General features: G+C 38.2%; 1 protein-coding gene across 2 annotated transcripts in view; it reads right to left on the bottom strand.

Annotated features, from left to right (window-relative positions):
* The window catches only part of LOC144228768 (uncharacterized), a 616547-nt gene that overhangs the window by 26168 nt on the left and 562884 nt on the right, over positions 1-27495 (bottom strand). For both annotated transcript variants that reach the window (XR_013334260.1, XM_077760677.1), the window contains one exon: positions 24254-24402. Coding sequence is in view for 1 of the 2 variants with exons in the window: in XM_077760677.1 (XP_077616803.1) it covers positions 24262-24402 (141 nt within the window). In the remaining variant the exon portion in view is untranslated. The remainder of the gene's footprint in view (positions 1-24253; positions 24403-27495) is intronic.

Raw genomic sequence — 27495 nt, forward strand, 5'->3', positions numbered from 1 at the left:
ATATTATTACACAAACACACACACACATACAAATACACGCACACACACATTTCTTTTAAAATGGATTTAGTTATGTTCCAGGGCTCAACATCACCCATGGAACAAATTACATTAAAATTACAATTAACTTCCGCTCAACTGTCAGCAGAAATCGATGTCGCTGTGTACACACTGCCTCTTCCCTACTTTTATTAAGCCCCTTTCAATTATGAGGGAACATAAATTGGAAGGATGTTGCTATGTCATCTACAGTATTAAAATGTACGAGGAACATTGACCCTGGCCTCTAGAGATGATGTGAAAAGCCATTTATATGCACAGCTGTACAAATTGCCCGAGTTTAATGCTAAATTCTGTGGAAAATCATCTTTGCTACTCTGCATCTGAGGAGGACAAGGTTTAAATATTTAATGTGTTCCCTTACCAGACAAGCCCAGTCAGCAGTGAAGTGGTGAGTTGGCCAGTACAGAGAGCTCCTTTTGGGAATGACAGGTTTTGCCTTTAAATGCAAGGAGTGACCTGAGTTCACACCTTGCTGGAAATAGCAGCCAAGGGAAGAGCCAGCGGAGTTAGTCTACCTTGCCCTCACCGATGTTTTCTTCCATAAAACGACTCTCAGATTGATTCCTGGATCCTGTCTCCAGTCTGTTCTTGAACATTGGTTGCAAAAGCATCCCTTCACCTCTACCAGACCTTTCTTCATAGACATTTACTGGTCTTGGAAACAGATTTTGGGCATATTATTGAAAGAGCAGCTCTTCATATTAAAAGGACAAACAAACAAAAACAAACAAACCTGGCCATAGATGGAAATCTTATGTCAGAAGGTAGCCATCAGAGTGACTGCTATGGTTCAAATCCCACTTGACCATCTACTGGCTCTGAATTTACTTATCTTCCATGGGCCTTTGCTTTCCCATATGCAAAAATTAGGAAAAGAGCCTTTATATTTAAAAAGTGAAGGTGATCATAACATCTCCACAGGATTGTCCTGAAGTAAAAGGTTAATGAATGAAATGCAGTAAGTATTAAGAGAAAAAGTCAGCTATTTTCAAGAGACATTGTAACTTAAGTTGTGATTTGCTTTTAAAGTACCACACACAATCTTCTTTATATTGAGCTGAAATCTGTCTCCCTATCATCTTTACATCTTGCCATGTTGAGGACTCTTCAAAGATAAAATTAAATTCCTCAGGAGCTAGTGAGGTTCCTATCATAGAAGGTTTTCAGACAGAAGCTGGTAGTCATGCTGCAGAGAGCACTTAAGCTTTGAAGGTATAGTTGCACAAGGTCAACTCCCAGCTAGAAGGGCAGAAGGAGATAAGAAAACTGGAAGTGGGGTGGAGAGTGCAAAAGAACATGGTAACTGAATCACTATGGAATATTTTCAAAATATACATATGAAAGCCCCATCTTGATGGATAGGGAGAAGGATGCAGGAGTTAGAAGACAAACTAGCCCTCTTTTCCAACCCTGTTTTGGAAATTACTAGACCAATGGTAATTTGGAATTACTCAGGCTGAGTGACATCCTGAGTCAGGACTGGAGATGTTTATCAAGATTGGTGAGTCTCAACCCTGTACACATTAGAGTCACCTGGGGAGCTTTTCAAAAGTACTAATGATCAAGCCTCACCCCAGATCAGTTAAATCAAAATCTCTGGGAGATGGGCCAGGGCATTGAAGCTTTTAAAAAGCTCCCTGGGTAATTCTAATGTGCAGCCAAAGTTGAGAACCAATGATCTATAGATACTTACCTAGATAATCTTAAATGTTCTTTTTTAATCTGCAAATCTATGACTTGTAGCATTTTAAACTAAGCAAACAAAAATCTCCAAAATAATAATTATTATATAGATTAGGACATGTGACAAGAGGCATCCTAATGATAATAATAGTAAATAATATCAGTTTTCATTTGTATAGTGAATAATCTCAGTCAACTCTCTAAATACTCACAGTGGCTATACTTTAGAAAGTTTAACTATCTTGAGCAAAATTCCATAGTTGATTAGAGGTCAAACTGGGACTCAAGTCTGGTTCTTCATATTCTTGGATTAGTTCTGTTTCTGCTCTATCACCATTAGCTAGTTCTCGGGTCCTCTAGTGCCTAATTCTGTTTGCATTAACAGACCATGCTCTGTCTCCTTTAAAGTATTCCAAAGAAGTTCAGCTATCAGTTATGACTCTCACCCAATCTCTAGCTTCTAACAGATACTTCCAGACCAAAGACCCTTTGTGTTTGCTTTTGATGACACATCGTGGTCTCAGAGGACAGGTGACTATTTAGAATTCAGTGAATCAAGGATTTGATTACCCTCATGGCAATTACATATGAAATCATTCTTAATGTAATAAAATAATCAACTTACCTTTTAAAAAAAGCAAGAGGCAGCATCACCTCTTACTCTGACACACAAATCAGATGTTTTTTGTTAACTGTAAAGGGTAATGAGTATTTTAGTCGCCAAGCCATGGTGCCAAAATTGAGTTTGGAATTTCTTAGTTACTTGCATCAACAATTAAAGTAGTTAGAACCCTTAAAAACTTATCTAACCTCCACTTCCAGGAAGATGAAGTAGATGTACTTTTCCTTGTTTCTCCAAGTAAGTACAACTAAAACCCTTGCTCATATGTAGAACAGATAGAGAAGACTCTGGAAGGTAAATAAGGGAAGGAATACCAGCCAGGGGAAACAAGACCTAGAGAAAGATATAGTGGTGAATTTCTGGGCTTTCTTTTTGCCTCATATATCCCAGCTGGAGAAGTCAGCAACTGGAAATATCAACAGACACAGACCAAAACAGACAAAACAAGGCCTAATCTCTCTAGTCAAAGGACCAAGAATTGGGCAGCCAAGTAAGACAAGAAACGTTGATATAATAACTGCTCTGCTCTAGCCAAATACCACAGGAAACAAAGCTGTGACCCTAATCCCACCCACACTGGGAAATGCCACATGGAGAGTCTAAACTTCCACCCTCACTGAACTGTAATGAGGCATCCCAAATACTCCCCTAAATGATATGAGAAAAGCAAAACATGAAGATGGAAACTTGATCCCCACTAGATGAGAACAAGGGCCCAATCCCTGCCAGTCAGTGGAAACCACACAGGGAGACTGGACATCCTCCCACACAGAACAGTAACAAGATGACCTTAACCTTTTCACTCAGGTGTTGGAGGAGGTAGGACCTCTCTACCACCCAGTGGTAACAAGGCTACACCTCCCTATGATCTCCATGGAGGCCATGTAGGAAGCCGTAAGGAGGCAATCCTACCCTCAAACAAATACCAATGGAGGAATAAAGGGGAGCTAGCACTCTGACCCCAACTAACAATAATGAATAGTACCCCCTCAAGTATTAATAGAAGTCAATAGGGAAATACTGACTTCTGCTTCTACCTGGCAGTAAAGATGCATCCTCCCTTGCCCCTGTGAGAGCACTGCCCATGGAAGCCAACTACAACAGAAGCTTTAAATAAGATCTAGAGTCTTGTTCCATAATAATAATTTTTAAAATGTCCAAGTTTCAACTGGAAATAAATCATCATATCGAGAAGCAAGAAAATCTCAAACTTAACTTAAAAAGACAATCAATAGAGCTGTATTAGTTCACTAGGGCTGTTATAATAAATACCACAGACTGGGTGGCCAAATAGAGGTTTATTTCCTCAGAGTTCTAGAGGCTGAAAGTCCAAAAATAAAGGTGTCAGGAGAGTTGGTTTCATTCTGAGGCACCAAGAAGTTGGGCTTCTGCCTATGAAGGTTGAGGTAAGGGGAACACAATTCAGCTCATAATAGATACTCAGCCTGACATGACAGAGATGCTAGAATTATTTGGCAAAGATTTAAAGCAGCCACCATGAAAGTGCTTTAGTGAGCAACTATAAACACACTTGGGACAGAAAAATTAGAAAATATCAGCCAAGATATGGAAGATAATCAGGAAAAACAAATTTTAGAACTGAAAAAATAAAACAATGGAAATTTAAAATTCAGTAGATGGGATCCACAACAGAATAGAGAAAGCTGTCGAGAGAATCACTGAACTAAAAGATGGAGCAATAGAAACCACACAATTTGAACAATAATGAGTATTAAAAACAAAATCAATAACAAAACAACAGAGCCTCAGGGACCTGTGAGACTATGATAAAGATTATCACTCATGTCATCAAAGTCCAAGAAGGGGAGACAAAAACAAAAACAAAAACAAAAAAAAAAGAGTGTGGTTAAAAACAAAGCCTCCAAGACAATGGCTAAAAGCATTCCAAATATGGCAAAAGATATAAAGCTACAGATTAGAGAAGATGAGCAAACCCCAAAGAGGAATAGCATAAATAAATCCACACCAAGACACATGATAGTCCAATCTCTAAGGACTAAAAATAAATTTAAAATCTCAAAAGCAATGTAGGAGGGAAAAAAATAATACATGATAGCATATTTCTTAGGTAAAGCCATGGAGGGCAAAAGAAAGTGTCAAGACATGTTTTAAGTACTGAAAGGAAAGAACTGTCAACTTTGAACCCTATATCCAGTGAAAATACCCTTCAGAAATGAAAGGAAAATCAAGACATATTCAGATGAAGGGAAACTTAAAGAATTTGTTACCAGTACATCTGTTTCAAAAGAAAATCTGAAAAAATGGGAAAGAAAGAAAAATAAAAGAATTTTGGCATATCAAAAAGGAAGGAAAAACATGGTAAGCAAAAATATTTCTTTTCTGGAGTTTTCTCAATTATTTTTGACAATTGAAGCAAAAATTTGTAGTAATGATTTTTGTGGTTCTAAATGTGTGTAGAGGAAATATTTAAGATGATATTACGAATTAGGAAAGGTAAAACTTTCTATACTCCTTCTATACTGCTATACCTTTTTTTTATAGTTTATTTATTTTTGAGACAGAGAGAGACAGAGCATGAGCAGGGGAGGAGAAAAGAGAGAGAGGGAGACACAGAATCTGAAACAGTCTCCAGGGTCTGAGCTAGCTGTCAGCACAGAGCCCGACGCAGGGCTCGAACTCAAGAACCGTGAGATCGTGACCTGAGCTGAAGTCAGATGCCAAACCGACTGAGCCTGCCATGTGCCCCTATACTTCTATACTTTCTACACTGGTAAAATGGTGACACCAGTAAACTCTGATGATATGTATATGTAATGCAGTACCTACAGAAAGTGTTAAAAAAGTTATGCAAAGAGCACCCCTTTTTCAATAAATTATAGAATGACTAGACTGAAAATCAGCAAGGATGTGGAAAAACTCAACAACACCATCAACCTAAAGGATTTAGTCAACATTTATGAAACACTCCCCCAATAATAGCAAAAAACACATTCTTTCAAGTGCTCACAGAACATATGCAAAAATAGACCATATCTTAGGCATAAAACAAACCTCAAAAATTTTAAAGAATTTATAGCCATACAGATGTTTTCTCTGAAAACAATGGCCACAAACTACGTATCAAGAATTAAAATATAACAGGAAAATCTCCAATCATTTGGAAACTAAACAGTATATTTCTAAATCATACATGTGTTAAAGAGAATGCCTCAAAGGTAATAAGAAAATACATCGAACTGAATGAAAATGAAAATAGAATATATCAAAATTTATAGAACATAGTTAAAACATACAAGAGGGACATTTGTAGCAGTTAAAGTACACATTAGAAAAGAGGAAGACTCCAATAAAAAAATCTAAGTTCTTACACAAAGAACTTAGAAAAATATAAGCAAAATAAACTAAAAAAGCTGAAGGAAGGAAATAATATGGATAAGAGCAAAATTCAATGAAATTGAACAGGAAAACAATGGAGGAAATCAATGAAGCAGAGAACTGATTTTTTGAAATGATCGATAAAATTGGCAAACTGCTAGCAAGACTGATAAAAAAATACAAATTACCAACATCAGGAACAATTCGGAGGATATTGCTGCAGACATTGCAGATATCAGGGGATATCACTACAGGCATTGCAGGCATCCAAAAGATAATATGTAGTAACTTCACACATTTGAATTTGACAGTAAGGATGAAGTAGATCAATCCCTCAAAATCTACTACAACTCCTATAACTAGGAAGGAAATTGAATTCATAATTTCAAGATATTCCCCAATGTAATCTCCAGGCCCAGATGGTTTCCCCAAGAATTGTGCCAATTGTTTAAAGGACAACTGTACCAATCCTAAACAATCTCTTCCCAAAAAATGGAAGGGAAAACTCCCTAATTCGTTTTATCAAGCTAGTGTATAACATTATTTTTTGTTTATTTATTTATTTTGAGAGAGATAGAGCACACGAGCAGGGAAGGGGCAGAGGGAGAGGGAAAGAGAAAATCCCAAGCAGGTTCTGCACAGCATGGCGTCCAACATGGAGCTCTATCCCACTACAGTGAGATCATGACCTGACCTGATATCAAGAGTCAGACACCCAACAGAATGAGTCACCCAGGTGTCATTAGTATAGGACACTATTAAGCTATTATAGGATACAAGATAAACTTGCAAAAATCAATTGTACTTTTTATACTAGCTTGTGTACTTGTACACGGAAATTAAAAAGATCATTACAATCATTCAAAATACTTGACCATAGGGGCGCCTGGGTGGCTTAGTCGGTTAGGCGTCCGACTTTCGCTTGGGTCATGATCTCGCGGTTCATGGGTTCGAGCCCCGCATCGGGCTCTGTGCTGACTGCCAGCTCGGAGCCTGGAGCCTGTTTCAGTCTGTGACTCCCTCTCTCTCTGACCCTCCCCTGCTCACGCTGTCTCTCTCTCTCCTAGAAATAAATAAAATATTAAAAAAAAATACTTGACCATAAATCTAGAAAAATATGTATATCACTTCTATACTAAAACTATGAAATGCTGATAAAAGAAATCAAACAATATCTAAATATATAAAGCATTCATGGATTGGAAGACTCAGTATAACAAAGATGTCAACTTTCCCCAAATTGATATTTAAGTGTAATAAAATTCCTATCAAAATCTCAGAATGATTTCTAGAGAAAGTTGGGATAGAAGGAACCTACTTAAACATCATCAAAGCCATCTATGAGAAGCCTTCNGAATGATTTTTTTGTAAATAAAGAGATTATTTTAAAAATTTATATTGAAAAGCAAAAGAACTAGAGTATCTTTGAAAAAGAAGAATCAAGTTGGAAGAATCAGTCAATCCAATTTCAAGACTTCTTTATATATATGTGTGTGTGTATGTGTGTATATGTATATATAAACATATGTATATCTAATAATTAAGACTTGTGTTATTAGTGAAGACACAGACACAAAGATTAGAACAGAATAGAACAGACCAAAGAAATAGACTCACAAATATATCTCATTGATATTCAACAATGATGCAAAGAATTTCAATGGAGGAAAAGTAGCCTTTTCAAAAAGTGGTACTGGAGTATTTGGACATCTATAGACAAAAATATTAACCTCAATCAAAGTCTCATGTCTTATTCAAAGATTAAACTAAAAATGGATCGTGGATTCAAATGTAAAATGCTATACTATAAACTATACCAAACTATAAAAACATAAGGGAAAAAACACAAGAGAAAGTATTTGGCAAGACAAAGAGTAGACATCAAAAGCACAATTCACAAACAAAAATGATGCTGGATTTCATAAAAATCAAAAAACTTTTGCTTGGCAAAAGACACTGTTAAAAGAATGAAAACACAAGGTGCACTCTGGGAGAAAATATTCGCCAATTACATTTCCAACGAAGCCCAGCATCTAGAATATACAAAGAGCTGTCAAAACTCAACAGTAAAAAACAAACAATCCAATTAGACTATGTGGGAAAGATATGAACAGACGTTTCACCAAAGAGAATATACAGAAAATTAATGGCTAAGAAGCACATGAAAAGAAGCTCATTATTAGTATCCCTGACATAAATACAAATCCAAACCATAACAAGCTATCAATGTGCACTTATCAAAATAGCTAAAATTAAAAAAAAATGGTGACAACAGCAAATTCTGGTGAGAATTTGGAGAAACTAAATCACAATCTCTGATACATTGCTAGTGGGAATGTAATATGGTATGGCCAGTCGAGAAAACAGTTTGGCTTTTTCTTTTTTTTTTTAAATTTTTTAAAAATGTATTTCTGAGAGAGAGAGAGAGAGAGAGAGAGAGAGCATAATCAGGGGAGGGTCAGAGAGAGAGGGAGATACAGAATTTGAAACAGGATCCAGGCTCTGAGCTAGCTGTCAGCACAGAGCCAGACACGGGGCTCGAAGACACGAACTGTGAGATCATGCCCTGAGCCGAAGTCGGACACTTAATTGACTGAGCCACCCAGGTGCCCCTAGTTTGGCTTTTTCTTAAACAACTAAATATGCAACTATAATTTGATCTCGCAATCGCACCCCTGGGCACTTTTCCCAGATAAACGCTAACGTTCACACAAAAATCTGAACATATACATTCATAGCGGCTTTATTTGTAATCCCCCTAACCTGGAAATGATCCAGGTATCCTTTAAAGGATGAATGTTTAGGGCGCCTGAGTGGCTCAGTCAGTTGAGCATCCAACTCATTATTTTGGTTCAGGTCATGATCCCGGAGTCATGGGATAAGGCCCCACATTGGCCTCCGTGCTGAGTGTGGACCTGCTTAATTAAGATTCTCTCTCTCTCTCCCTCTGCCCCCTCTCCTGCTCTTGCATGCTCTCTCGCCAAAAAAGAAAAAAAAAGTGAATGGTTAATGAGACTGTAATACATTAATGCCACAGAATACTACTCAGAAATGAAAAGGAACAAGCTATTGCTATTGATACACACACCTGGATGAAACTCCAAAAATTTATGCTGAATAAAAAAAGCAATCCCTGAGGTTTACAATAACGTAGGACTCCATTATGTAACATTCCCCAATGTATAAATTTTTAAGTAATGGAGAAGAACTTAGTGGTTGCTATGGGTTACAAAGGTGGTGGAATGGGAAGAAAGTGGCTATGGCTTTAAGAGGCAACAGGAAAGAGCTCTGTGATGACAGAAAGGTTCTGAATCTTGACTGTATCAATATTTATATCCTGGTTGTGTGATTTTTATTACAGGTTTGTGATGCTACTTGCCATTGGGGAAACTTCTTAAAGGGTATGTAATGTCTGTATGATCTCTGACAATGGCATATAAACCCACCACGACAATCTCAGAATAAATAGCTTAATTGAGTAATATACTTCTTTCCTCAATTTGATCTTCATAAGTGAATTAATCAACTTTTACTTTATAACTTATTTACTGTTTAATGTTTTAGAACTGATTAAGATATGAAAATTCTGTAGTATTTACTGTATCTTTCCCAGTATTTGGCAGCCTGGGATGAAATGGCTTCATGTTCAATGGGTCTTGGGGGATTTCAAGAAATATCTAACACCACTCTAAAACAAAGAAAGAAACAAACAACTACAAAAACTACTCAGGTCACAGCCATATCTTTTTCTAGTGGTAATTCGTACTCTTTCCCTCCAAGTACTAAGTCTTATAATCACACCAACAGATTGCAAAAGTGACAAATGTTCACATTGATATTCACTGAGCTCCTATTATAATTAAGGAACTGAAATTCGTCCTATGACCTTCGAAAGAAGGACCACATCAAGATCCATTCAGAACCTACATGAAATCAATACAATTTTCTATGCTACCATAATGTTCAGGATCCTATTTTTATGTTTTCTGTTTCTGTAAAAATGTAATGGTATTGAGTTAATATTTATTGCAATATTTCTGTACATCAAGGACTATTTTAATTGCTTTACAAATCATTCAACCCCCCAGCAACTCTAAGTATGGACCTATTTTTATAAACGTTTTACAGTTAATGAAACTGAGTCATAGAGGGGTTACTTAACTTGCCTAAGATCATATAGTTAATAAGTTTAAAAGCTTAATTATAATCCAGGGCTGTTTGGTTCCAAAGAGTACATTATTAACCATTAATATTATATAATATTTAACAAATATAGGCTTTTTGCCATAGCTGTAGGAATCAAAAGGCAATCTTGGAAGGTCATTATAAGCTGTTACAGCGATATTACCAATCAGTCTGTTGCATACGTGCTAACGATCTGAAATCAGTCACACTAGTGAGGTGTTTGAAAACCTTAGAATAAAAGAAGCCAAAAGGACCTTCATTTTCTCATTTGGTAATACCAATGAATAAAAATGTATAGACAAGCTCCAAATGGTTAATAGTGGAAAAGTGGTGGTCAAACTGGAACACAACATGGGTCTCCTCTGTTCCTAATGCATTTCTGTTACCCCAGTATTAGTATTCCTCCCTTAGGAAAGGAAATTTGATCTAGTGAAACAATGTTATGACCTCTGCCACTGGACATTCTAGCTTGTCCCTTAAAGCTGCAAGGTTATCAGAGCTGAAAGGTGATCTATACACACACTGGGAAAAAAGAGCGTCCCCTTTTATCAGACCATGTTAGAGGGGTTTCAGGATAGCACAATTGTGTGCCAGTGTAATACATAGATTAGGGGGAACGGCCATTTAATTTGCCCTTAACCTGTGTCTATCTCCAATACCATGATGTATCCGGGAGACAGAGCAAGCAATGGGTCCTTTCTTCCCTCAGATAAATTTGTCCAAGAGGCATTGAGGGCCTCATGGGAATGAGTTTTCCTGGTCTGCTCCTTCACTGTGCCCAGCAAACCCAAACCGTGCTGATTATCAGAATTGATATTGCTACTGTTGTCTTGAAATCCAAAAGATGAACTGCTCAGGGAGCCATTCAAAGGCTATTTAGCTGTTTTGCCAATTATCTACAAAACTCAAATTTCGAACATTTGACTTACACCCTTCTAAGTTCTTAGGACCCTTATAAAACTCTAAGGAAGAAGCACAAGACAAACTTATGTTCAATCATTGATATATATATATATCAATGTGTGATATATATATATATCAATGTGTGATATATATACATATCAATGTGTGATATATATATAATACATCTACATACATATACACACACACACACGCGCACGCACACACACACGTATCTCATAGATTTAATTTCCCCTCAGATACATTTTGTTTATTGTGTAAAGTATTAATATGTTGAACTGAATTTTATTTTGTTAAACAACAAAAAGGGTCAAGAACTCAGTGATCCAAGCAAAATTTGTAATGAAATTTTTACATAATGAAATCTGTGACTCTGGGAAACAGTGATTTTCAGAGATAGGGTGTGATACATCTTGTGCTGTGGGTGTTCTCCTTTCAGGGTCAACTGTACAAGCAGATACAAATTCATTGTTCTGCATATCAGATAGGAGTTTCTTGCAGAACGCGTTCTGATTAAAATGAACTGTTGGACTGACAGTAAATGAATGAGCTACCCAAATAATCTTCACTGGTTTCTCTTAGAACCTAAGAGTTCTGTTTAGTCAGTACTTGACATCATAATAAAGATCCATTTCAAGTTTCAAAGGCTCTCTGAGAAGGCCCACCCACCACCTTTAGCTCTGTAACGACATGTTGCTCAGTGCAACTAGTGAACCGTGGAAGAATGGGCTCAGATGAAAATCCATCCTGAAGCAGTGTGATTGTGCGGGTCAGTATCAAGCTTTGATGACAGGTGCAAAGATCAGATCAGCCATGCAATAGACCTGGTCACCGGTCAAACATGAACAAAGCACTACGACTCAACCCAAACCATAAAACTGTTAAAACTTTGCCAAGTCTCTCTCACCCTGGCTCTCTACAAAATCTAGAGCAGCTTATAGGGCTTGAAAGGAACAACTGGGAAGGCTTGTGATCGTCAGATGATGAGCCTTCACTGTCTAGGGCAAGATTAGACTGGTCGGACATCAGAGTGACTAGGTGGTTTCCGTTGACACTGAGAATGCCTGCCTTATTGAGAAATTCTGGAGTAGTAATTTAATTAACTGCAATTATAACAAAGAACCGGGGAACCTATAGAGAGAAATGTGTCTGAGTTATAATATCATCGCGCACCTCCCTGTAACTGTAATTTAATCACATTCCAAAGCATTTCTTTCTAATTTGTATACACAGAGATGCGATATATGAAACAAATAACTCAGGGCTGAGTACAATATTCCAAGACCCAGTGTAATTTACACAGAAAGCTGGATATTTATTACTGATGCTAGAGGTTATTAAGTTATCTGAAAGGTATAGACTTCATTTCTCTTTTCAAGAAATAGAGATTTATACTGCTTATTTATTCCCAGCTGTTGAATATCTGAGTTGTGCTCAGAAAAGAGATTAAAACTATTTGATGATACCAGTGGCTGACAAAGCGGTAACTTGGGGAATTTCACCCAATTTTTATCTGGAACAGGTTTCTGAGGGTGTGTATGTCTGTGTTTATATGTCTGATTGTGTCAGACCCAATAAAAGACATCTGTTTTGACAGTCTATCATGAAATATTCTATTGTTTCTTTTATTTTATGTGAAACACTCAGTTATTCAAGATATTTTCCTGACTTAGATTTTTTTTTTCCGTTTGAATAGTATGAATCCTCATAAGAGCCCTTACCACTGGACTAAGTCCCTGGGCCTGAAATTCATTGTAGCTTTGCTACAATCTGTCTGTGTGGCCTCGAGTGAGCCATTTAACACTTAGTACCACCTATATTTTTTTAATTTGTAAAAAGGAGGAGTTAGGCTTTTAGAATCTCATTACTCTCTCTGTGAACTGAGCTATAATGAATTGAGAATAATTCCTGGACCACCATTTTTTAGACATGGAGAAGAATGATCCTGACTCATTGGAACCTCACACCATGTCTCAGGTTTCTTATTAACACATACAATCACTCATTCCACAGAGTTTCAAGTGCAAGACCTACTAAGGATGCTTGTTGATGTGTCTACACAGTCTCGGGCATATCGTTTTGGCAATGACTAAAACCAGAAGACAGTTCTGCAATGTGTATTTCTTCTTGAAATGGAAAGCACTCCGGGTTATACATCAATCTTTTTAACCTCTTGGGTAGTAGCCATGCCAGCACAGGATTACAGAAAGCAATGATATATGCTAGAAGGATAGATCACTGTCTGTAGATAGAAACCCACATCTATATTTCTGTCCAAAACTTTACGAGAGCATGCTAAAGGGGTCAGGAGCCACCTGAGCGCAGGAACATACGTTCAGAAATCATGGAAGAGATTTAATCATGCCTCTGGTTTGTGCCATGACAGCTGGCAGGTTATGTTCTCACTTACAGCACCCATAACAGGAAACAGAAGAGGTGTCCTGAAGGGGTGGAAAGAAGCAAGGACCGAGAGCCACAGGCCTTCAGCTCAGACCCAAATCTAATACCGACAAATTCTGGGTTAAGAGCAAGGCATTTTACATGCGTGAGCCATAGACTTAAGAGAAAATTTGGTATGTTAATCTTCAGACTAAAATTAGATTATCTCTAATATTATCTAAAGCTTCCCTTCTGTGCAATTGCTGCCTCCTACAGGTAGTGTATTGTGAAAATTAGTCTTTTGAGTGATGTAAAAATTTCAGGCTAAGGTGGGGCTTTAGACTAGAGCACAGAGATCAGCTCCTGTTCCATGATCCCCTCTCTTCTGTCAGCACTCACTTTGCTGTCATCTATTCCTTACTCCTCAGTTCACTTCACTGTGTAGGCAAGCTGATGTCAGTGGCATACCACACTTTAAAACTTCCCAACCCTGTCTTCTAAAAAAGTTTACTTTTCTACTTTCCGTTCTCCTCAGTTTAGTGTTCAGTGAACAAAACCAGCCCTCAACCAATTCCTCCTACATTCCAGTCGGGCCCCTCGGAAATCAACGTCTTAAACAAAGAGGAAGAGTCAAATGATGGGGATTTTAGACATTAATGGCTAATGAAGGATATGTCTTGATGTTTTTTGATGTCCCTTAAAACCTACCACAAAATACCCCATGTAACTGTAACTTTATATTATGTATAGCATTTTACTATGTAACAGGGCCTTCACATATATAGGTGTTAGGTAAACAAATGAGTTGTTTTCTTATATGTACTTATTGATGGAGAAAAAATGAGGCTTCAGAAGATTACTCCTTTCTCATGTTCTTACAACTACTTAGAATAAAGAGTTATATTCTGATTCTGGTCCCATGTGATTGTTACCAATCTACCTGCCTCTGCCAAGAAAGTACTGGGTTTATCTGAGTCATGGTAATAAGAGAATTTTTAAAAACACCAGTCAATTCATTCTTAAGGTCTGAGTGTAGACAATGCGTAAAGTTAAAGCATCATATTCATCTATCCTGTAAAGTTCATGTTTTGGAGGCCTGATATCAATCACATGAAAATCTGAAATTTAAACAAAACTGTAGTGAATCACGCCTCAAAATAGGAGGGTTCTAATTTCTTTTCTGATTCTTCCTCTCTGCCTTATTTGGGATCAGACATTGTCCCTCAAAAAGATGAGTATCTTTGAATGTCTCTACATTTACATACGGCATTTCTCTGTTCCTTGATGAAGTTTTTATGACATAGAATAACCTGTACTATTTTCTTTTTTTTTTTTTAACCTGTACTATTTTCAATAGCCACTCATTTAAAATATTCTGATAGTGTTCTGGATTCCACATATTTTGTAATACAGAATCTGCTAAACCTTATATATCTACTGGTCATTGCTGTGCATTGGAAATAAAGACAAAGATTTATAGTAGTATCTTAGTATCTTAGGAAACAGTAGCTCTGGAATTCTTAGAAACACTGGCCAAATTGGTAGAGTGACTAAATAAATATCAAAACAAGTCTTCCAGTTTAAGTAATTAGGAAATAACCAATATTGTACTTATTTCACCACAAGGAACCATATATTTGGACACAATGTATAAGGCAATTCCTTTCAGACAATGGAAAACAGACAGTGCAGGAATATAATACTTGAGATACGAAAAATATATAATGTGAGCTCTCAATTCACCAGACCTTCTGCCTGGAGCCATCACCCAAATCATAATACAAGGAAGTGGAATACAAGGGGCACCTGGGTGGCTCAGTAGGTTGAGTGTCCGACTTCAGCTCAGGTCATGATCTCACGGTTGGTGAGTTTGAGTCCCGCATTGGGCTCTGTGCAGACAGCTAGCTCAGAGCCTGAGGCCTGTTTCAGATTCTGTATCTCCCCCTCTCTCTGACCCTCCCCTGCTCACACTGTCTCTCTGTCTCTCTCTCTCTCAGAAATAAACAAATCATTTCAAAAAAATTTAAAAGGAAGTGGAATACAAGAGAGTAGCAGTCTTGTCAGTCAGGAGAGAGACATGAAAGTCCAGAATTTCTGAGAAGACTGTTATCTGTGTCTCAGGGCACCAAAGAGGAGGGAGCTGCATAGATAAGGAGCTCTATAAGTCTAGAAAGAACCTCCCCCCCTTATGCTTTTGGCCAAATACAAAGTTGTACATATCTAAGAAATGCATTTCAGGATCTCTAGAGAACAGCTATTGGGGGTCTGTGAGCCAAATAGAGATCCTGGGAGTTGAACAATACTGGCAGACATCGGAGTTCTAACTAGCCAGAGTGGAAAGGCCTCACTGAACACACTTACTCTTTGGCTGAGATCCTGGCCTCTAGCAAAGTCATTGAGGAGGTGGGCTACTCCAGACCTACTCCAGCCAAACTTAAAACCAAACCCTGACCAGAATGAGCTGAGCTTGACAATCAGATTCTCAGCAATGTAGCATTCTCAAGGTCTACCCCCAAGTAAAAATCTGTTAGATATAAGAAGCAGCAAGATGATATGACTCTGAATCAGGGGGAAAGAAAGTTAACACAGACAAATACATAGATAGGACACAAATGTTGATATGGTCATATCAAGACTTTAAAAGACTCATCATAAATATCTCCAATGACTTAAAGGAAAAGGTGGCGACAAAGAGTTAATAAGTAAGGAATTGTAAAAGAGAAATGGAAACTATATTAAAAAATGGAAATACAGGTGGAAATTCAATACCTATAGTGAAATGAGCTTAAGAGCAAATTGGACATTAGATATAGAAAGTATCAGTAAGCTTAAAGATAGGTCAAATAAAACTATTTAAATTTAAATACATAGGGATAAAACAAAGATACAAACACATACAATAAAAACAAAGTATCATTTGCCACTGCAACAGTAATGAGTGGTCCAATGATATTTGTTATTCAAATCCCAGAAGGAGATAAGAAAGAAAAAAGGGCTTTTTAAAAAAGCATTTGAAGAATAATAGCCAAAAAGCTCCCAAATCTGTTGATGATTGTCAATGCATAAATCCAATAAACTCAAGAAAAAACAACCTAGATAAAGACAAAGAAAACCAAAGAGCATCACAGTCAAATTGCCACAATCCAAATTTAAAGAGATAAATCTTGAAAGCAGTCGCTACCTACAAGGGAATAATAATTACTACTAACTTCTCATCAGAGATAATGCAAGCCAGAATAAAATGCAAGGAACTATGAAAATATTGAAAGCCAATAAAAAAACTGTCCACCTAGAATACTATATTCACCCAAAAGACATCCTTCAAAAATAAAGGCAAAACAAAGACATTTTTCAATTAACAAAAATTGTCATTGTCACCAGTGGAGTTATGATAAAAGAATTGTTGGATGTAAAGAAACTTTTTCAAACTGAAAGAATCCCAAATAATTTATACAGATACTCTAATATCTAGGAGGTGGAGCTGTACTATTCTTTTCCAGGGCTGAGTGATGTCAAGTGACTTTCCTTCAAAGAGTAAAGGGGGGAAAGTATCTTTCCAGGGAGAAACCTTGCCAACACTCTCTAGGCCAGGTGAAAGCTCACGTCATCAGCCAGAAGAAAGCTCACATCATCAGCAAGGAGTCATGTTGATAGCATGTAGACCTCATATGATGTGATGACAGTGGCACTTCACCTCTTTAGTCTTCCTTCCAAAAGCCCACAACCCCAGTCCAAACATAAGAAAACATCCAACACATCCAAATTAACAAACGTTCTACAAAACAGCTCATCATTACTCCTCAAAAGAAGGTCTGAGAAACTGTCATAGAGCAGACAAAACTAAGAAGACATGACGTCTAAATGCAAAGTCATAACCTGGATGGGGTCCTAGAGCAGAAAAAGTACATTAGGGAAAAATTAGCAAAATGAGAATGAAGTGTAAAATTTAGTTAATAGTAGCATACCAGTGTCGATTGCTTATTTGTGACAAGTTTATCATAGTAAGTTAGCAATAGGGGAAACTAGGTGGCTGGTATACTAAACCTCTTGGCACTAAGTTTGCAATGTTTCTGTAATTATAAACCTATTCTATCATTAAAATTCCTTTAAGTTTATTTCTTTTGAGAGAGAGACAGAGGCGGAGAATCCCAAGCAGACTCTGCACTGACAGACACACGGCTTGACTCCATAAACCATGAGATCATGACCTAAACCAAAACCAAGAACCAGATGCTTAGCTGACTAGGCCACCAAGGAGCCTCTAAAATTAAAAATATTTTAAAGAAAGAGAGAGAGAGAAAGAGAGAGAGAAGGGAAGGGCAGGGAAGGACAAGGAAGGGCAGGGAAGGGAAAGAAAGGGAAAGGAAGAGAGGGGGAGGGGAAGGGAGGGGGAAGGGAAGGGAAGGGAAGGAAAGGGAAGGGAAGGAAAGGGAAGGNGGAAAAGGGAGGGGAAAAGGGAGGGGAGGGGAAGGGTAGGGAAGGGAAGGGAGGGGAAGACCTGCTTCTTGCCCTGATACTAACTATAGGAGATATGGGTAAGAGAACTCCTTTGCCCTGGTGACTAAGAGATTATGAATAAAATGGGACTTAAGGGGCACCTAGATTTGAAATTTGGTTTGTTTTCTATCAATTAGCAGATCATCTGCTTTTGCTCTAATGAGTTTCCACTTTCCACCGCTTCCTGGCCTCCTCTCTGTGCAACCAAGGGTCATAACTTTTGTTAGTCAACCCTGCCCCATACTTGGAAGCAGCACTGAGTTTTCAAATAGAGTTGCTGGAAGGGGTGTGGAAGGGAGCTAGAGGAACTCTATCCTACCACCCATATGCATATGTATATATGTGCACACACACACACAAACTCGTACAGCATACGTACTGATGAAAGAACTTTCTATAGCACTGATATATCAAGGTTGCAAATATTCTCCCAGGGGCCAAGCTTTCCACCTCATCTCCACCAGCATTCCCTTCTAGGAAAATGATCTGGGGAACACAGCAATTTTCCCACCTCTTAACAATCATGGGTGCAATGTGGATTGACATAAACTTATGAGGGTGTGAAACTAGTAGAATGTGATTGTATAAGGAGCATCCAAACTGTTTTCAATAGACTGTCCCTTGGTTTTACCCTTTGATCATTCATAACCTCTTAGCTCCTCCTATAACTTACCCTTCCCCTTAAAATAATCACAATTCTCTATTTCCAGAATATCCTTAACGATCAAGGTGTTAGCTTCTGTAGCACTCAGAAATGCTAGGTGATGGCCAGAATGGCTTATTCAAATGCTCTGGATGAGAGACTGCATTTTCAAATAACATCTGACTCTTTAACCAGGTCCTTACCACAAACTGTCTTTGGAGGTGGTGTAAGAGGGTAGTGACAAGTTTGGGCTCTAGGAAAAATGAGGTTTCAAATCTCTTCTCTGCCACTTACAAACTATGTGACAAGTTACGTATCTCTGTGTCCTAATATTATTCTTTATAAGATACAGAAAATAACTTCTGTCTACCTTACATAGAGGTTTTGAGATTCTGAACTTATATACAAAAAAGTATTTATAATCTACAAAAATGTAAAGTTTTGGGAGACCAAGGGACACAAATATGATGATGATGACAATAATAATAGTAATGATTGGGCAGACCATCACCATTGCCATTTGACAGATAATATAATGACTCTTTTCCTGGCTAACTATTTAGAAAGCATATGACCCTGCCCCCTCTAGACAGCATGTTTGCTCTGAAAGAATATTTCACACTATATAGTTCCTGCTCCTGTTGAAGTAAATATAAATGAAGTAGGAAACATGGAGCTATGGAAGGGATTTTTCCCCCTAAATTTCTTCCAAATTGTTTCTCACTCACACTAAGACCTAATTTCTCTATCAGTATTGCTACTTAAGTATATCTATTTTAAAATGTTTATTCATTTTGAGAGAGAGAACATGAGCATGTTAGTAGGGGAGGGGCAGAAAGAGAGAGAGACAGAGAATCCCAAGCCAACTCCATGCATTCAGTGCAGACTGACGTGGAGCTAAAACTCCATGTGAAGACAGGAATGGGGAGATGTGAGCTGCGCCAAAGTCAAGAGTCCGACACTTAACCAACTGAGCCACCCAGGTGCCCCGCTCCTTAAGGATATTGGTTCTGACTCCCTTCTGGTGTCTACTGAGATACAGCTCAAACAGATCAAGAGAAATGCAGAAATGATTCCCCAAAGTGAAATCAGTGTGACATTCATAGCAGTGAAAAGAAAGCTGGTGGGAGGAAAGGAGAAAAAATAAACATGGTTGAGGAAAAGATACAATGAACCCTCCCTCACCAGTCCTGCGTTGGTGAATTCCATCAGGTGGATGGATAGATGCATGGGAATATAAGTATGGAGGGGGTGTATAATAAACATACATTAAACTCATATACAAATAAACTTTAAACTTAGAGTATGCAAAATGGCTATTTGTATGTTTAATCTTCTGCAATGAGGAACTGGAGAAGTAAAGGACTATATTTTGCAGTATGACTCAAAACAAAAAGAAATGATGGCTGGATGGTTAGCCCAGGGATTTGTGGAAATTCTGATTCTATGATTATTAATGCTGTGGTTGGTTTCTACCATACAGTGGTTTATGATTATTTTAATTATCTATGCAGGCTCCCAGATATTTTGGAAAGGCTTCACACTTAAGTGGATATATCTGCCATTTGAGCCTTTATTACTGTCCCTGGTAACAATGATGGACTGGATTCACAAGGTCACCCAATATTCTCCTACCATTCTTTTTGTACCTTAAGATATCTCATAAGTTTAATGTCTTTTATTCCATCTCATCGAAGGTATAAATGATATTTTGCTGGGTCACAGAGATGATGTCCCTATTATATGCTCTCATCAGATCACTGACACCATAAACTGTAATGGGTTCTTCAGAACTAATAACGTATCTGGTATCAGCCTGTATTGGGGAAGTCCTTAGTCCTGTAAATGGTTGATAATAACTTACATTTACACAGAGCATTTTCATCTCCATCTTAAAGTGATAAATGTACAGAAAGTATGAGTCTCTCCACTGTTGCCTTGACGGGCATCTCTAAAATGGAATGTAACAGCTGCATAGCTACTGTTCTGTCAAAGGGCCAGAGATGAACATTGTATTTAATAGGAGCTGAGTGGGAAATCTGGTCTCACTTTCAAGTGAGGATTAAAACAGGTCACGGTGACCAATATTTCTGTATTTGTATAAGGTAAAAAGCTACTGGTTTGGTATAAGTCAAGGCAAAGAGTTGAGAAGGCCAGCAATGATGCTCAAGTGTGCAGATCTTTATTGAGTGCTTGTACCATTGGTGTTTGAACACAATAATGCCCATTCCATGACCTGCAGTCATGAAACATGGAGACATTCACCTGGATGAATAAATAAGAAAGGACAATGATTATTATTCCTTTCATCTTAGCATGGAGTCCTCTGTGTTATGTGGTGAAAATATGTTGATTTCAATATGTCCTAGCAATCACTCCATATGAACTATGCGTAGCTAAAATGTATAATTTTAAATTAAGTTGTGGTGGTGATTCTTATCTCCTCTGTGAACACAGAAAAACACCAGGCCTCTAGTAAAAGTCAAACAAACATAAATACACATTGAGTTTTCTAAACACATATTACAACTAAACACAGAACAGTGATTTTCTGAAAAAAACTAACTAGACCTGGAAGCAGAAGACTTGATTTGGGGTCTTAGCTCTGTGTGATTTGGACACAATTTTAGGCCTGGATATTCTCATATTAAAAGTGAAGACAGGGATCCTGCGTGGCTCAGTTGTTAAGCATCTGACTTCAGCTCAGGTCATGCTCTCACAGTTGGTGAGTTTGAGTCCTATATTGGTGAGCCCATCCCCACTTTAGGTGAGCGTTAGCCCCACTTTGGGTAAAAACATGAGCCTCAGGTGAGCCCTGCTTCTCTCTTTCTCTATCTCTCTGCCCCTTGCTCACTTGCAGCCTCTCTCTCTAAAATATTAAGAAAAAAATGTGAAGACAGCAAATGCCTAACTTAGATTATTATATTAAGGGTCAAATAAACTAATGTATATAAAATATCCTTGGAAAAATGAAGACACCATACAAATATGAGAGATTGCCAATGGCTTATTTCTTTACCTACCTTCAGATCACTAATCTATATGACCTTAAATACTGGAAATAATCTGAAATAGAATTATAAATATGCCTAGGTGAATTATTTCTGAATTATCAGAAAAAAATTTTCCTTGAATATGCTACTTAATGGTGGGGTCCTTTAATATTTATACCCTCATTCTTGAAAAATTAAATGACTGATATATATCATATAACATTTTAGAGCTAAGATACATATGAGACCTCTTGACCTTTAAAAGATTTATAAGAATGCTAATGAGACTGTATCAAATATATAATGGTCTATTATAAAACTATTTGGTCTATCTTCATGTCTGATTCATCAAGCAGATGTTGATGGAAAAGGAGTCAGGATCAAGGGTATTATCCTGATTAACATTTTAAGGAGGTACTTACAGATTTATTATTTAGAAAGTTCTAGGACAAAATTGTATAAACAATGGAAATTTCCAACATTGGGAACTTACAGTATATTGAGCTTCCACCTACCTACTTAATTGCATTTCTTTTCATAACCCTTTTATGCTGAAGACTCGCCCTCCATCTAACATAACTTAATGGGGTTATATCCTGAGGAGCAAATGCAGCTGGAGCACTAACTTCATTAGTTGCTTGACTCCACCTGTCAGAAATTCTGGCTCCAGACCAATGCAAGGTAAATTTATACTAGGAAAGAAGGTTACAAATAAGGTTGTAAATATATATATTTAGAGAACAGGCTGGTAGCTAAAACTCTTTTATATGAAAATGTGATCATGCCTGATTGTTTTGAGGGTTTACGTAGTCTTAAAGTCTTAATCAACTGCATACCCAAACTAGATCAGGGATTCCTTTGGGAGGGTAAGGTAAATCAGCTTCCTTTTTCTTTACCAAAAATACATAGGTGATAAGGGATAAAGGACCCCTGGCCTCGCCCCACAACACACTCCCTTTCTCTCAATGTTCCTCTAGTTAATCAAATCTATTATAGTATCAGCCTTGGAAACTACGCAAGAATCAGATCTAATGCCTTTGATGTTTTCTCTACAAGAACCACACCTTTATTGCACACTGAAATTTTATCTGGATAGAAAATATATTAAGAATTTATTCTTTCTCCCTTAGCTGATAATCATCTCTTGATTTTCCGTAATACATTATTCTGAATATAGGTTATGGCTTTTTGCATGCAAACCAAGAAATGGCATATGGTTAGGGGGATCATTAATCTATTGCTCATACCAGGACATCTTTGAAAGTGTCCAGGACTGTGTGGACACCTAGGGAAGCCAGGATGGGTGTCCATGCTGCTTACAAGTTCAGCTCCAAAGACGTGTACACATCTAAATAGTATTTGATTATTCAACAAGTACCTATATCTGTATCTATGCATATCAACAAGGAGATTCAAAGATTTTTTAAAGTGTAATCTGTCTAATGACTCAGTGACAAAGTGAAATCAAATTTTCACTGCATGCTGACTATAACAGGCAATATGAAGGGTTCCAAAGTTCCTAATTTTTCTGTTTTGATGGCCTCTTAATGAGTACATTTTTTAGATTTGCAGATTCCTTTACTTCCTTGGAATTCTTTTTTAGCAAATTAATTATTCGGGGAACAAAGCTGACAGATTCCTAAAGATCATAAATCCTTTTCTCCTGAAAATATAATGCAGAATTTGAAAATCAAACAAAAAGTCTCTGAGGGTTTTACAAATAAAAAGAATAATGTGTCCTTCAATTTGATAGTATCCCCTCTTATTTAACAAAATAGGGAATCATAAAGATAAAAGAAATGAAATAAATTTGTCGGACAAGGTCATTAACTTCTCTGTATTTCCATTTCCTCCTCTGTAAAGGATTGTTAATATTAAGAATATCTGTAAGGATTGTGTGGGTGTGGGAGTAATAAAACTTACTTCGTAAGGTAGTTGTTAAGATTAAGTAAGACACTATATGTAAAGCACTTAGAATAGTGCCTGGAAAGCAAATGTTGCTTAGGAAACAATGCTTTTGATGTGTCCCAATTCAACTCTCCTCTTTTATACCTGAATGTTGAAACAATGGAGAATAAAACAAAGAATTCACTGATTAGGGCCAACTCATTTGTATTTCTTATAAAGGCAAAGTTGAAGGATTAATTTATACCTGTAGGCAGTGAGCTTTCTTTCCTTTTTTTTTTTTTAATTTTTGTTTATTTTTGAGAGAGAGAGAGAGCAGGGGAGGGGCAGGGAAAGAGGGAGACACAGAATCCAAAGCAGGCTCCAGGCTCTGATGTGTCAGCATCATGGGGCTTGAACTCAAGAACTCCAAGATCATGACCTAAGCAGAAACCAGACACTCAACTGACTGAGCCACCCAGGTGCCCCAGCAGTGAGCTTTCTGATACGTGACCCCCAGGCATCACTGAATCTGTAAGACTTGTGGTAATCAGGAGCAGATCATGTACCTGCTATGGGTAGGTTTGCTCCCAAGAAGAAGGGAAGAGAAGTGGCCAGGACTATCGCATCAGCAGCGTAGGCTGAGTTTATTTCCCGCCCACACGCATTTCTAGTTCAGTCAGCCTTAGGGATGTACTTCAGATGCAACTCACTCCAAGACCCAAGACGATGGAGTAGCCAGTATCTGGACCACTACCAATATCTGTGGCAATGGGGAGGAGGGCTTGGGGAAGCACACTGGCTGTTAAACTGGTTAGTGGAAGTGATGCACCTTGGTTCTTCCCATATGATATTGAGAAAAACAAGCCATATGGTCAAATGAAACCCATGTATGTAGGAAAATTTGGTCCTGCCATGTTCAGGGAATGAAAAGAACAGCAGTTGTGAACAGCCCCCCAAACTCGTAGTTTGTTCTTGCCACCAAATATTTGGTTCACTATCCTTTCTACACAGAAGTAGACTTACCTCTTTCCCTAGGGAGGCAAACCAAAGTCCCTTTTAGTCAAAGGATCAGTCAAGTCTAGGATCTGTGGGTGGAATGGAAGCCTCTGCATCAAAGGTGATGAGAGAAACGTTTGTGTCAACCCAGATAGGTCTCTTCTTGCTGCAGACACCTATGAAGTAGAAAGATAAGTTATTTCCCCACATCCTCATTTCCTCCATCTGCACATATACTATATAACCATGAAACATAAACAAGACAGCCTAGCATTGCCATTCAGAAAGGGTAAACTCAGGAAGAGAAGACATTCTGTATCACTAGTTCACAGTGATTCTAAATCCTGCTCAGCAGATGCTAGATGGGCCCATTTCCCTGATGGAGGTAATATTCCTTGATCATACTTCAATTCTGATTCCTAGAAAAGACTTCACTGTCCAGAAATTTCTATGGCAATTCACTCTGCCTTTTGGAAAGGTCTTCTTTATTATTTTCCTTGACCACATCTGAAGAGAACATCGGTGAACATTCCCTCTTGAGATGCAGAGCCTCTTTTTCAGTTTACTTTCGCTCATGGGAGGTTAGGGTTTTAAGGATTTTTTTTTATAAGTGTCAAAGAGTCAGAAATTATCTTAGTATTATTTCATACTTTACCAGACAGTATAATTCTCAAAAAAAAAAAGACATTATTTTTCCTATTTGATTCTAGGCAGATCCACACTCCAATAGGCAAAATTACAGGTTTTTTTTTTCCCCCAAAGGCATGCCTCTCTGTCTGAACTTACCAATAAGTACTTGGAGTTTATCAAGCTCTATGGTCAGAACCACATTTTTGGCCTCAATTCCCTGAGCTGCATTGTCTAACTGAAAGGATTTACTGGATGCTACTTTAATCTACATTTGTTTTCAAGTTTTAATAATGGTTGTGATGACTAAAATCCTTGAAACTTTTATCAGTTTCTCAGATTTTCTGCACAAGGAGTTCCTATGACTTACAGTTTGCCTTTTGGAGAAAGAAGTAATGGCCCTTTCTGATCCTACATGGCCCTTCTGTATTTTCATTTTTTCTCGCCAACTAGTCCGTATTTTCTGCTGTATCTTTTCAAATGCAATAAACAGTAAGCAACATGTGGTACTAATGTTTTATTTTCTAACCTCCTCTCTGAGACCTGCAAGCTCATTGGATACATTATCTGCTTTTTGAGTTACTGCAGGTGATGCTTTTTACCAAATATTCTGTCACTGAAGAAAATGGTTCACAATACTTCCAAACTTCAATATTAGATGCCCCCCTCTTCATTACCTGGGCTCTAATAAGACAATGCTACATAGTTTAGTTTTTTTGTTGTTTTTTTTAATTTCTGAGAGAGAGAGACAACATGAGAAGGGGAGGATCAGAGAGAGAGGGAGACACAGAATCCGAAACAATCTCCAGGCTCTGAGCTGTCAGCACAGAGCCCGACATGGGGCTCGAACCCACAAACCGTGAGATCATGACCTGAGCCAAAGTCAGATGCTCAACCGACTGAGCCATCCAGGTGCCCCTACATAGTTTAGTTTTTGATGTGAACATTTCTAGGAACTAATTTCTGCTTCAATTAAAATAAGCTGCATGGTAGCATAACAGCAAACCTTTCTAAGTTACAGAGGCTTGGGCAACATGACCATCAAGGGTTATTTGGGGGCTCTACTCAACATCACCCTGCTGGCTGCTGGAAAGGCTCTGTCTGGTCCTTGTGCCAGGAGGAAAGAGTCAATACTAACCAAAGCTCATTTGTGAAGAGAGGTGCAACTCTATCATACATCTGATAGGTAAGAATGGCCTTAATGACTTCATAGCTACTTGTGCCCATGTTCTTCTAACTCATTGAAGCAATTACATCTCTCTCCATGCAAAGGAAGGAATGATGAATGAAGAGATGGATAGAAGTGTGGAGTGCTGTCCTAATGGAGCACCTTCCATATGAAAGCAGAAACCAAACCTAGGAAAGAAGTAGCATTCCCCCACTCCCTCTAAAGAATTCACTATTCGTTCTTTTAACCCATTCATTTTAACCATAAAGTTCATGGTCAACTAAGATGTGGCGCTTCCTCTTTGGGAAAAGAAGAGGTCTCTCTAGGAGGACAGGCCTACTCCTGGTTTTATGAAGGTGCTCTCTATCCTCCCCTGTCCCCCCCCCCCATCCCACCGCAAAGCAAGTAGAAAAACTTTGGGTACTTTCCTGATGCCAAGGGTGTGCAGGGTCATTGTTTTCCTGCAAAGACCCCAAAAAAGGCCACAAAAATATATTTGTTAGATTAACACCAGACTCAAAGCTGAAAACTTAATTCCTATCTTAATATTCCCAATTATGTCCAGTCGCATTGACCACTAAAGCCCATCCATGATGAGACAATTATCTCAGGTGTCTTTCTTTTTCCATTCGGCATATTCACACATGTTAATTTCTTCTCTGGGCATCATGGTTTTGTCAACCAAGGGACATACTGAGGATGGATTCTGCCTAGTGTGATAGATTCATATATTATGAGTAAACAGCCATTTCATCACTGGAAGTCTCAGGAACTTAACCTATAGGCATCAAACTTGAGACTCTGTAGACAAGCCATTTGAATTCGAGTGGACTGTCCACAATTTTCTCTTTGGCCCCTTAGACATAAGAGCTAGTGCCACCTGCTTAGGCCTGACATCGAAACGCACAGAAGTTGAGAGAATCATGCAGTTACCTCCCATCCACCCGACTCCTTGCTTCAACAGCTATCAATGTTTTTTTTATTCCATTCTCACCAATTCCCCACCACCCACTTCTGCTGCTACTGTTGCTGTTGTGGCTTATTTGAAAATGCAAAGAAAAAAAGCACCTTGTCGTTTCACTCATTGACACTTTATTTGGCATTTACAGCTAGAACCTCACTAGAGTTCTGTAGAAATCATCTGCATTTCTGTTTAAAAGCAGCAAAAATTACCCATCCTCCAATGTGAAAAAAAAAACCAAACAGTAAAACTCTTTTCTGTGTGATTGCAAACTTGTGTGTCTGAGCCTGCCTACGGAGACCTCTGTGAATGCCGGACAAGTGGGGATCCCATTTCCTGCAAAACCTTGGGACGCCAGGCTGCCCCATCCGCAGCACCCAGTATGCCTGTACAGGCACAGGGCTGAGTCTCTGCTGGTATAGTCAGGAGCCAGCTGGTTCGGTAAGTCTCCCAAGGTCTGCTGCCTGGATTTGGGCTGAGATGTCGCTCTTTGCTCTTTGCTGTTGCTCAATC

The sequence above is a fragment of the Crocuta crocuta genome, unplaced genomic scaffold, assembly GCF_008692635.1.
Source record: "Crocuta crocuta isolate KB4526 unplaced genomic scaffold, BGI_CrCroc_1.0 scaffold546, whole genome shotgun sequence".
Classification (NCBI taxonomy): Eukaryota; Metazoa; Chordata; class Mammalia; order Carnivora; family Hyaenidae; genus Crocuta; species Crocuta crocuta.